General features: G+C 41.9%; 1 protein-coding gene across 2 annotated transcripts in view; it reads right to left on the reverse strand.

Annotated features, from left to right (window-relative positions):
* The window catches only part of PREX2 (phosphatidylinositol-3,4,5-trisphosphate dependent Rac exchange factor 2), a 289511-nt gene that overhangs the window by 193573 nt on the left and 82427 nt on the right, over positions 1–13511 (reverse strand). For both annotated transcript variants that reach the window (XM_074944267.1, XM_074944268.1), the window contains exons 5-6: positions 10543–10644; positions 8909–9070 (exon numbers count right to left, since the gene is read on the reverse strand). In XM_074944267.1, coding sequence (XP_074800368.1) covers positions 8909–9070; positions 10543–10644 — 264 coding nt within the window. The remainder of the gene's footprint in view (positions 1–8908; positions 9071–10542; positions 10645–13511) is intronic.

The raw sequence follows: 13511 nt of genomic DNA on the forward strand, positions 1-13511 counted from the left end.
AGATCAATCCCCCCACCCTCCCCGGTGTAGACCAGAACTCAGTATCTGGCTTGCATGTGGCTGGGGGGCGGGGGCAGGGGGTTGCTATTTTTCAGTAGGGAGTATCAGGGACTCCCCCCCGCCCCGTGCACTAAGCTATCCCTTCCATCTCAGTTGCCAGTGGCAGGGTGTGGGTGTGCTGTTTTGCAGTGGGGGGGGGCAGGAGACACCCCCTTCCCGCATGCACTGTCCGCTTCCCCACTCCCATCTCTGCTGTCCACACTAGGATCCAACCCCACCCCCCGCAACACCTCTCCATTGCAGGCCACACGTGGTACCCTCACCAGCCAGCCATCCCTCCCCAGGGTGGAGCATGAAGCTACCAGCGGGAGCATCCTCAGCCTGTTCCCAGCAGCTGGGCTTGCTCAGGCATTTTGCTATCTGTTGGTTCCCCTGACCCAAAACACGGATACGCCACCCCTTCTGAAACATCCTTAACTCTTCATATGCCACAGCCCATCCCGCACCCTCCACCTCCCCATGAGCCATCTGTCATCAGTGTCCTCTATCTTGGACAAAACTGGTCTTGGTGTCATCCCCCTCACCCCTCTGCCCCAGGGCCAGGTTGGGCTTCTCTGGTGCTGAACCCCTGATCTGACTGGGTAACAGGTTCTGTCTCCTTTCTCTGCCCCCACATCTCCCCCCAGCTGGAGAAGGCGCTCTCCCTTCTGCTGCAGGTGAACTGGGCCCTATGGGCTGAGCTGGCACTGAGGCAGATCCCAGAGCCAAGCAGAATGTGCCAGAACTGCCACCCATGGCAGGCAACACCAAGGAACCTCAGCCCCCCCCCCCCACATGACCACCAGTGCCCCTTGGGGGCAGTGACCAGGGGGACCTTGTGTATGGTAAGGGAGCCACATGGAGCTTTGACTCAATTTCGGGGGTGAGTTCAGGGCTTTTGCCCCTGGCACTGTGGGGCATCAACGGGCTGCACTCCTTTTCAAGAGGAGGGGTACCACTGCCCTCAGGCCACAGCACTGAAGGGCCGGGATCAGGAGGGGAGTGGAAAGATGCTCCCAGTGAGTACTGGCCTCCTGCTGGTACATACATTTTATGTGTATATAATAAATAAAATTAATAATTTTCCTCCAGAAGTGTTAATAGTGGGCTACAGTGCCTATTGCAGCTGCACAGGTGGGCCTCAGGGAAAACCAATTTGTGAACCTCTGCTGTAAGGCAAGGGCAGCACTGCCCTGTCAATCCTTCAGTTCCTTCGTAGTGGAATTTCAATGATAAACTCCCATGTGTTGGGGAAGAAGGGTGGGTAATGTAATGTAATGGACCTATGCAACACATCTCAAAGAACAACAGTTACAAGGTTGAGTGAGTAACCATTTTTTCTTCTTCAAGTGACTGTATATATCCACCCAAGCTGTTTAAAATGGAGGTGGGGCTAGGAGTCTCATCTGAAGAGTGACTACAGTATTGCTTTTCCCACATTCGTGTCTTCCCTTGATGCTGTAGAAATTGCATAGTGTCTAGCAAACATATATAGAGGACAATGCCACTGCTCTGCAGATGTACGTGATAGACACATTTCCCACAAATGCAACAGAAGCCAAATGACTTTTAACAGCATAGGACATAATAATGAACCTGGTAATCCATTTAGAAAGCTGTTGTGCTGTAATAGGGTGACCTCTCATTCATTCTTCATAGAATATAAAGAGCTGAAGAGAAACCCCAAAATAGCTTTGTTCTACCCAGGTAAAAGGCTAGGGCTCAGTGCACCTCTGAAGCGTGCAACGTTTGTTCATTTTGTGAGTATGTGACTTTGGAAAAAAAAGACAAGTGACTGTATTGACCGATTAAGGTGAAAATCATACACTAGTTTGGAAAGAAATTAAGACGCAGCCTAAACTACACCTTGTCCTTCTAGAATACGGTATGTGGAGTGGACCTGCACCAACCACTCATCCAGGTACTGATACAAGTGGACATCTCAACAGCAGAGGTAGGCTGCCACCACCGCCATGTAGTTGATGAAAACCCTTACTGCAGATGATATTCTTCAATCTATTACGGTGGACTGGAAATGATCTCCTCCCACCATGAATCTTCTGTGGCCAGGGAGGATTGCCAAATGGAAATAGGCATCCTGTAAATCAAGGGCAGCATACCAATCACCTTCAGCTAGAGAAGGGATAATTACAGCAAAGGAAACCATAAGGAACTTTAACTTTTTGATGTATTTGTTTAGGTTCTGAAGATCTAAAATGGGCCTCATCCTCTCTGGCTTTCAGTATTAGGAAGTACTGAGAGTAAAACCCTTTTCCCCAGTGAGGATGAGGCACCTCCTCTATAGCTCCCAATATAGACTCATGAGATGGGTCCCTGAAAAGAGACTGGGAAGAGAGGCAGAAAGGGAGATAGAAAAGGCAGGGTATATCCTGATTCCACCATGCTTAGTCCCCATTGGTCTGATGTGATGTTCTTCCACACACTTAGGAACTAGATAACCTGTTTCCAAAAGGAAGGAAAGGGTCAGTGAGACCTGAGCTGGTAGGTATGCCATCCTGGCCTGTGGCTGCCTGAACTGAAATGACCGAGGAGGCGGATGGCAAAGGCTTCCTTCTTTGTGGCCTGTGTTTGCATCTATTCTGGTCCAGTTGTCTGGACAGTCATACCAGGCCAAGGGATCCTGGTGGTTGGCAAGGCAAAGATGCAACTCCACAGATAATAAACATTTCTGCCAATACGATCTAGTTTTTACACATCCTTTTCGTCTGGGGTAGCCTTAGCTCTACCTCAACTGTGTCTTTCATTCACTTCAGCCACTACCTGTGAACCCAGTTGTAGGGTGTGAATAGAACAGTTTGAACCCATAGGCTGGAACCCGTTATTTGTGCCTTGTGTACTTTGCCACAGATGAATAGGTGTGCCAGAGCAAGCTGTGGGGCTGCATTATCACCTGGCTTCTTGGAAAGGCCTAATCACATCAGCCACACTATCAGAGGCTCGTTCACCTGCACATCTATCAATATGATATATGCCATCATGTGCCAGCAATGCCCCTCTGCCATGTACATTGGTCAAACTGGACAGTCTCTACGTAAAAGAATAAATGGACACAAATCAGACATGAAGAATTATAACCTTCAAAAACCAGTTGGAGAACACTTCAATCCCTTTGGTCACTCGATTACAGACCTAAAAGTGGCAATTCTTCAACAAAAAAACTTCAAAAACAGACTCAAACGAGAGACTGCTGAATTGGAATTAATTTGCAAACTGGATACAATTAACTTAGGCTTGAATAGAGACTGGGAGTGGATGGGTCATTACACAAAGTAAAACTATTTCCCCATGTTTATTCCCCCCCTCCACCTCCCACTGTTCCTCAGGATGTTCTTGTGAACTGCTAGAAATGGCCCACCTTGATTATCACTGCCAAAGTCCCACCCCCGCCCCCTGCTGGTAATCGCTCACCTTAAGTGATCACTCTCTTGTTACAGTGTGTATGGTAACACCCACTGTTTCATGTTCTCTATGTATATAAATCTCCCCACTGTATTTTCCACTGAATGCATCCGATGAAGTGAGCTGTTGCTCACGAAAGCTTATGCTCAAATAAATTTGTTAGTCTCTAAGGTGCCGCAAGTTCTCCTTTTCTTTTTCTGAATTTTTAGAATCACAATATTTTTGATTGGACCAAGCACAAAAAGTGTGTGGAAAATTTCTCAGGTGAATTTAGAACAATTTTTTTGCCCCATTTAGATCATTCAAAAGCAGCAGGACAAGATTTTAATAAATATTTGGGTTCAGGACAAATTATTTGGGTAAGATCAAACATAAGAAAAGTCACTGTTAACGGAATTCCCATGGAAAAACATGGATTTATATTCCTAGCCTGTAGAATGGGGCTGCAGGTTCTCAACCTTGATACAGCATCAATACCACAGTACTTCAGTTAAAGTTTACTAGCATTAAATGAAGCACTTGTGATACAGCACTATAAGTTCAGAATCAGCATTTGTTGTTTTTAATATTTGTGAAATAAAGTTATTCATCCAAAATATACTGGGCCAAATTCACACCTGATGTAAATGGATGCAATTCCATTCAAGTCAATGGACAGGACCTCAGCAGAGACCCTGTGACAGACACAGTTGCTCAACAAGAAGGGAATTAACTCTTCATTTAGTCTTTTCATGGGGTAAAAAATATGGCAGGACTGAGGACTTCAAGCACAACCAGAGTACATCTACATTACATGCCACTGAAAGGAGTGTGCAGAGTACAAACGCTACGTGCCCCCCGGCACAGGTGCAAACAGACGTACACTGTGAGAAACTGCTTAGGCTAGTAAAGACATGCCTGAACCCTGAGGGTATGTACCCTTCTCACCCAGGCAGTACCTCTCCCAGCTACATGGCTGCTTTTAGCAATGTAGTGTTCCAGTGTTTTCCTGCTGCTGTGAAACACTCCAGGAGCATGGAAAAACTCTGGCAGCAGGGAAGCTACTGGAAAAGGTTTTGGCAGCTCCCCACTGCTGGAGCCTTTCCCTGCTGCCAGAGCCCATTCACTGACACATGTATCTCCACACTGCAGTGTGGACATGGCCTGCTTTTCACTGAGGCATATAACTACTGCAGGCAGTGGTGTGCATTCTAGACGTAGCTTCAGACTCTCATGAATACAAAAATCTCGATAAAAACAGCTATTTTGGTGGTGAGAAGAGGGGAAAGCCTAAGAGATGGCAGAATTTCCCATCCAACTGGTACTAAGCTGGGTTGAAACCAAGCTGGGATTTTCAGTTTTCTGCTTACATGAAAAACCATTTTGCGTGTGCACGTGTTTTCTTCTCTCTCTTGTTGTAACCTTTGCACAAATTTTACTGACAGATGTTTTTAATTCCTGAGCCATTCCACCAGTTTAGAAACCCACTTATACAAGTTCTGAATTAAGTTCAATATATTTAACAATCTAGAATATTAAGTGAAAAGGTAATTGTATTAAGAATCTTTTTTCTTGAAGCAGATGTTCTGTTTTTCCATACATCTCTTTTTATCATAAACACAAGCTTAGTTTTATGACACTTGGATGGGAATTTAAGTCATGCTTTCATCCGTGGGTTCTAAAAATATTTTTTCCTCCCAGAAAAAGCCAAGCAATGTGTTAAACATTTCCTCTGGTAAGAGGCCTTCAATACATTTGCCTCTTTCTTAGGCTCTATAGAAAACCAGATGTTTATTTAATTAAACCCACTCTCATACATTGCATTCAAGGATTTGTTTGTGTAGAATTATCTAAAATAGTTACCTCCTACAATAGCTCTGACATTTATACTGTTTCAAGGAGTAGATATACTCTATGTATGAAAAGGATGCCTCTAGGAAAATGAGCAACTTTGCTAGATTGGGCATCACGTGGCAGTCATATCATCATCAAATCTAGTCTGTTACATTGGCATAAATGTAGCATAACTCCATTAAAGACAATGCAGTTGTCATAACCATACAGCTAAGGGTAGCCTAGAATTCCTCCTTACCTGTAAGGGGCTAAGAAGCTCAAATAACCTGGGTGGCACCTGACCAAAAGGACCAATGGGGAAAGAAGATACTTTCAAATCTGGGGTGGGGGAGGCTTTGTTTGTGCTCGTTGTTGTTGTGTTCTCTTGGGAAGCAGAGAAGCACCAGGTCAGAAAACTCCTTCTCCTATAAACCATCCTAAAGCGAGTCTCAATATTGCAAAAAGAGTAAGTAAATAAAGCAGGGCGTGTTAGATTACCTTTTGTTTTCAACTTGTGAATTTTCCCTGTGCTAAGAGGGAGGTTTATCCCTGTTTTTTGTAACTTTAAAGTTTTGCCTAGAGGGGAATCTTGTGTGTTTTGAATCTGATTACCTTGTAAAGTTACCTTCCATCCTGATTTTATAGAGGTGCTTCTTTTACTTTTTTTTTTCTTTATTATAAAGTTCTGGTTTTTAAGAATCTGGTTTACCTATTTGGTTGGTATATTATTCTCAAGCCTTCCCAGGAACGGGATGTAGGGCTTGGGGGCATATTTTGGGGGAATAGGAATAGGAATTCCAAGTGGTCCTTTCCCTGATTCTTTGTCTAAATCACTTGGTGGTGGCAGCGTACCGTCCAAGGATGGAAGATTTGTGCCTTGGGGAAATTTTTAACCTTAGCTGGTAGAAATAAGCTTAGGGGGCTTTCATGCGGGTCCCCATATGTGTACCCTAGAGTTCAGAGTGGGGAGGGAACCGTAACAGGAGTTATTCCAGATCTGCAACTGTGTAACAGCACAGGACTTGGTCCACTGGCTTTTCTTTAATGATAAATTTTAAAGGAAAACAACTATTTAAAAAGCAAGCAGGACTCAGATGAATCTTGTATTTAATTAATTACTGTGTGTACAACTGTCACTATGTGTGCAATTGTCACCGAAAATAAAATCTTTCACATGGAAATCTACTTTAAAAAAAAAAAATATATCTTTGTTTGGAAACTTTAATTTTTTCTGATGATTTGAAATTAAAGGGATTCCTAAAGCTTCCTCAAGATTATTTTTTTCTTAGCCAAAGGACTGCTAGAAGGAATAGGACCAAATCTGCTAGACTTACTCACACAAAATGACTGATTAGTTTGATATTTATTCATTCTGTCCATTTATCTTTTCTTATTTATTTTTTCTCCATCAGGCTAGGCACTAGCTTCACTGACTAACCAAGTCATTGTACAGACATTCACCCTGTCCTTCTTCCACTACCTGTCCTTACTGTCTCATGACTCATCAAAATCTATATGTTGTGTAATTGCCAAAAATTAGCTCCATGTCATGTAATTCACTGCTGTGCCTACAGAGAGCCCCATTAATTTCAGTGGAGCACCACACAAGTACAGCAGTCTACCCATATGCAATGAATTGTAATATTAGGGCATACATTTGTAAAATCTTCGAAGCAGGGGTATTGTCTTATCCAATTTGGACAGTGTCTAACATACAGGGCGGTTAAAATGAGCAATAAAATTACTATGACTAATAAAAATTTAGCCATCCCATTAAATTAAGTGGGGGTGCTTTCATTATTAAGGTAAACAGGATGTGTCCCTAATTTATTCTCTAGCACTGAAAAGATGAAAGATTTACCTTTTAAAACAATATGATAGACCTAACAATGGCCTCATACATTGTTATACCTGGTAAACAAGACAAAATAGACAACACACACAATACAGAACGCATTCCTAAATTTAATATGGAAAAGCACCTAAATGATTAGGGAAAACAAACAGCTGTTTTGTAGTGCAAAGCATAACCCTAAACATGCAAAGAAAGTATAAAAATTCAGTTTTACATGAATTGGTCCCCACTATCATCTGGGATATTTGTGTAATTGTAACCATGGTATGCATATTATTGTATACATCTTTAGGGATTCAGTACAGACTTTTTGAATTTTCTGCATTTCTCTTTTGGGGGGAGTGGGTAATTCTTTACCTTATCAACTTTACTTTCTCATTTTCAAAATACTACAAACAATATGTCCTTGCATGAGCCCTCTACCCTATCAGTTTTGTCCTTCCCTGGAGTCTCTGCTAATGATTTATTATTTTTGAGATAAGGGACTAAAATGAATGCAGTAAGATCAGGTTGAAGACACATGACCAATTCATATAATACTTTGTGCTTACAGAAATTCCTTCTTTCTATGTACTGTGAATATTTGCAGAATGTGGTAAGTGGTTCCTGGGATTGAGAAGTTTGAAAATCACTACTTTCTAAAATCCAGGACTCAAGGCGTAATGGTAGACAAGTAGAAATATAGATCCTACCTATCCGATTTTGAAAACAAGAGAAAAACTTATTTGGAATGCTGCCACAGGAACAATCTTTAAAATGATATATTCAAATCTCCCTGCACAAATGTGGCTGCTTCTGTCTAAACAAAAATAACTATGCTCTTTTTTAGAAAAAGTCAAATCTTCTGCTACACTTAATTAACATTAGGTACACCCACTGCCTCAAGGGCATGGAGTCTTTGACTAGACTGTCAGGAGGAAAATGGTTTTGCCCCTTAATGCAATTCTCCCTTCTCCTCCCCCGCCCTGCTCATAACAGCCTGCTTCCTCCTGGATTTTGGGGAGAGGCAGCATCAGCTGATCAGTTTGGCTGGCTGGAGGTGCTCAGCAGAAGCCAACTAGCTCCTGAGTGCCTGAGGGGAGGGCGTAGAGGCCCTTTCCCTGCAACAAGGCAGCACTGCATGCCTGGATTAACAGCTCCCATTCTCCTAACACTGGGATTAGAGTAAGACTATGTGTTTTTGATCTGATGTGGGCATTGTGCTAGTCACCTTTATGGGACTGGGAAGGAATTTTTCCCTCATTGTCAGACTGGCCAGGATAGGGTGGGTTTTTTTCACTTTCCTCTCAGCAGCTCAGAGACTCAACTGTAAATATAAAGGCTGTTGTATTCACACTGCTGAACATGTATTTGTTGGCAATCTGTTAACTTTTCTAAAGTTTATGTTCTATACATTTCCCCCGCAGTTGACTAAAGTGCCAAAAAGAGCAAAGCCTGAGAACAACAGTTAGTAATCCATAGAGCTAAGGCACAGACTGATTTTTATATATTATTATTTGATTAAAATGGTTAATATCCTAAATCCAGAGCTAGATCATTTGTCTTTTCTGAAAGATGGTTAGTGCACTGAGAGTGTCTGCATCATTGATGATCCTTAGACAAGGATATTGATATTACTCAGAGTAGATCCGAAGAAAGAATTGTGATTTTACTAGTGAAATGAGAAGTTCCCTGTGAGTCAGGGTCATAAAAGTAATGTACTGCATATGCTGATAATTGCCCACTTGCAAAGTTGCATCACTGCATCCATGTCTTACACAATGAGAAATATGGTGACACTACCTCCCATCCTTCAATGTGAGACTGCCACTCTTCCAAAACCTCTAATTTTTCCATTTGTCTCTTAGCCTCATTTATATTGGAACAGACCGCTTTCATGGCTTGCAGAGCTTCCACTAATATTGTGTAGTCACTGTGTTTCTTTGGCGTCCGCTTCAATAACTCCTGTTTATACATAAAGAGTACATATAGTATAAAGAGTTACATCAGTCTTTGATCCTCAAATGTACATTACCACGAGGCTCATATTGACTGGGATGCTAAAACTAAACAGTAGATCTCAAACTCCTCTTTTATTAGGTGGAACCCTATCACAACCTCCAACATTGTGTCCTGCTAAGGCAATAAAGCTCTAAGAGACAAACTAGTAAGAATATGTGATATTTCAAAAAACAAAGTTTTCATTTCAGCTGTCTCTTCCCCTCCCCCTTGAAAGGCTGGTCTTGATGTTGACCTTTAACCTCTTTTTATACTCTCTTTTATTGGACAGTCAGCTTTTAATGACAAAAATCATACATATGTCTTAAAGTGCTTATTTATTATTGGCACAATTAGTATCTATGGTTACTGTGAACTGAAAGGGGGTCAACTGTTTTTTTCTAATTTTTCGCAGTTTGTTCACTTGGTGTATTTAACAATACTTTGTGTATCAGTCTCAATGTCTCTCTTGTAGAATCTGTTAGTTTTTGTTCTTTGTGTGTTTTTCTCACATAGCAGGAAAGAATATAAAAACAATTTCAAAATAGGACAATGTGACTGTAAAACCGAAGAAATAGGCTGGGTGACTCGGGGCTCAGTATAGTAATAATATTATTTACCTCACTTTAAAAAAAAAAAAAAAAAAACTAAATGTTAAGGTGTGTCCCTTCAGTCTTCTATGTCAGTGCAGTGAGATGTGCCTCTTTCAGAGCTGACAGTGTTTTAGAAGATAAAATTTTATTATAAAAAAAATACTTATTCAATAGTCAAAATGCAATTAACAAATGCAGCTTCCTCTTCAAAAATGCAAGTTTTTTCCTCCTTTTTAACAAAAAATATACAATATCCAACACAAATTTGTAATGCATTCATTACACACACACACACACACACACCCACCCACCCGATAGGTGTCATTTTATTGTTATCTGAAAGTACTTTCTGTCTGCCTTTTACAGTACCTATTTAAAAGCATTTTTGACATTTGTTTTAGTTTACAGTTTACTAATAATGGCATTGATTCAGGAAGCCACTTAATTGCATGCTTACCGTTAGCAAATGAATAATTGTATCCCTAGCTATCATAGCATTTAAGCATGTACTTAAATCAAACTGAAATCAAACTCATTAAATTCACTGAAGTTTAAATTAATGGCTTCCTCTCAACAATGAAGAAGGTGGCTATCACCCTACAAAGAAGGTGCTGAAACTAGAGAGGTGCCAGTCCTTTTCAGCCAACAAAGCCTGTTAATCTTTTTTGCACTGAAGTCCCTGGAAGACTTGCCATTGGCTTTAATGAATGCAAGTGTGAATCCAATATCTATCTGGGGGGTTCATTCATCTTGGGGAGAGGTTCTTGTTACTGTCATGCTTAAATATGCATAGCAACAAGTTTTATGTGCAGAATATAAAGGCCTAGGTAACAAACATATAAGTACCTTCAAAAGGAGGGGATACTTGCATATTCTCTGTATTGGTGTTACTAGATATCCTTCCAATGGAACATCTGTGTTCTTACGTCCTCCAAGCAACATACAGTTCTAGGGAGCAAACAAATTTGATTACAAAATCCTGAGGAAGATGACATTTTCCCAAACTATGAGTTCTAGAAGAGTTCAAGAGAGAAACACATTACATTAAACTATTTCCTATAGTTTCCTGTGAGAAATCACTGTTCTAAAATATAGGCAATTGCCATCAAAAAAAAGCTCTCCCAAAAGCATTGACACAAACACACACTTGCCTAGAATCGTAAATTAACATATACAAAGATAATATTAAGGTAAACTTGCAAAACTATCGTGAACAGACACATAATCTACTCGTCTATTCTTTACTGATGTAAGCAGTGTCAGGATGAGCTCCACCCTGACATCTGGTGGCGAGGTGTGGCAAGTTGTGGGAAAAAAAAAAACTTCAGGGGCTGATCTCATTTGCATAGGCACACCCACCCCGCCTAGACTGAGGCCATAGCTGCCCAAATGGTCACTTCGGCTGCTGTGGGATCCCCAGTGTCTCTGTTATTGGGGCAGGAAGAATAAATTGTTATTACCCTGATTATGGGAACTGTGCCTGGAACTGTACTTGGCCTTTTGCTATGATGGAGGGACTCACCATCAACTAAGTAGCACTCGCTAGGCAAGGGTCATGGGTTCCAAAACTGTGTGAATTGAGAGAGACTTGAGACAGGTATTAGTACCTGGTGGTGTAGGCCCCTTTGTGAGGGCCTGAAGCACCAATTGCACCTCTGTCTCTCTCCACTGTGGAATGTCAGAGCTAATTTTGGGTCTATTAAGAGTCTTGCTACAGGTACTGTGCTGCATTCACTTTGGCCTTAAGGTGCACCAGCACTAAGGCCCCCACTACTATGAGCTGAAATCACTAAGAGCTGAAATCACTAAGAGCTGTGTCAAGTAGTGGGGAGCCGGAAGATCTAGAGTGCAGCGGTGTGTTCGTGAGACGGCGAGCTGAGCAGAGCTGAGCCATTCGTGAGACAGCGAGCTGAGCAGAGCTGTTCTTGAGACAGCGAGCTGTGCAGAGCAGAGCCGGTCGTGGTGGAGTGGAGCCGTTCGTGAGACAGCAGTGTGTTCGTGAGACGGTGAGCTGAGCAGAGCTGTTCGTGAGACGGCGAGGGGTGCAGAGCGGAGCCAGTCGTGGTGGAGCAGAGCCGTTAGTGAGACAGCGTAGCAGAGCAGAGCCCTGTGGGGCAGTCAGCTTCAGGACACGTAAGGTGCCCCTTACCCCTTTCCCCCACACACAGACTGGGGAGACTTAGCCAGACTGGGGAGAAACACTATGCAGATGAACTTTTGAACTCTGGGGCTGGACTTTTTGGACTTTGGGTGATTTGTGGATTGCTGGACTCAAGAGACGTTTGGGTGCTGGGACTCAAGAACCCGAGGGAAAGGGGCATGCCCCAATTTGCTTGGGGTGGGTTTTTTTTTTTGCTCATGGGTTGTGTTATGAATCCTGTTGGTGGTGTTTCCCCAACATAATGCCACATTGTTTCTCTCTGTTATTAAAAGGCTTTTTGCTACACTCAGACTATGTGCTTGCGAGAGGGGAAGTATTGCCTCTTGGAGGCGCCCAGCAGGGGTGGTATATATTTGTCCCAGGTCACTGGGTGGGGGCTCGAGCCGGTTTGCATTGTGTTATTGAAATGGATCCCCTAGATATTGAACCCGGCCCTTGTTGCTGCCAACTCTGATGGGCAGAAGGGTTACACTATAATAATTAAAGACACTAAACCATACATCTAACATTTTACTTTGACACACACGAAAACAATTACCCAACTGCAGTTGAGTGTTATTTTCAAAGGATGTGTTAAAGAAACAAAGTAGTACTAAAGCTCATTTAACCATTTTTTTGCTGATACAGACTAACACGGTTACCACTCTGAAACCTATGAAAAGAAACACTCTTCTGATATATATAAACTAAAAGATAATTATTGGGTTGCTGATATTATGGCAAACTAAATAAATTTTTCCAGCCATGAGCTATAGAAAAGGTCGGTAACAACCAGGAGCACAGTATTGGAAGCAGAGAAAAATACGGAACATTTGGCAGAAGCATTCACAAACAATTCAGTGAGAGGTAGAGATAGGATTAAAGACATTCAGAGAACCAAAATATGCAAGTGGCTTTAGGGCAAATATTTAAATTGCTGGAATTATTAAAAAAAAAAAAAAAAACGTGGACCAAATACTAACAGTAATTAATGTATATATGCAGTAGTAGGAATAGGAACAATAGATGAAATAGTAATATGATATACTTTAAAGCTATATGAAATCAAGCTCTATGTATTGACATCATCATACCAATACAATCAAAGGTAGTGTAATATAGACTGATAACTGTCCTACTACTGCTCACACTTTTAAAAAGCAGGTAAGTAGGGTCTCTCTTTACCCATCAAACACAGAAGGCATATTGGAAAGGTCTCCCTACAATTCAAAGAGGAAACAAAAATAAATTCAGAGTGCAGCCTACATGATCAGACTCTGATTTTAAGTTAAAAAAAAATATATATGTGTGTATCCTCATCTTTAGCTATTCTGTGGGGCCAGGTAGGGAGCCTGGTTAGCCTTCCAATTATTTGTAGATGCTCAAACAACAGTAACAACAAAGACTTTTGTTCTCCATCTATCTGCATCTGTCCAGGAGGCTGCAACTGCATCTTTTGGACGTTGACCTGCTATCATGATGTATTCATAGAATATTAGGGTTGGAAGAGACCTCAGGAGGTCATCTAGTCCAACCCCCTGCTAAATCATCCCAGCCAGGGCTTTGTCAAGCCTGACCTTAAAAGCCTCTAGAGTATGGTGATTCTACCACCTCCCTAGGTAACCCATTCAGGTGCTTCACCACCCTCCTAGTGAAAAAGTTTTTCCTAATATCC

Source organism: Natator depressus, chromosome 2 (genome assembly GCF_965152275.1).
Source record: "Natator depressus isolate rNatDep1 chromosome 2, rNatDep2.hap1, whole genome shotgun sequence".
NCBI classification, from domain to species: Eukaryota; Metazoa; Chordata; order Testudines; family Cheloniidae; genus Natator; species Natator depressus.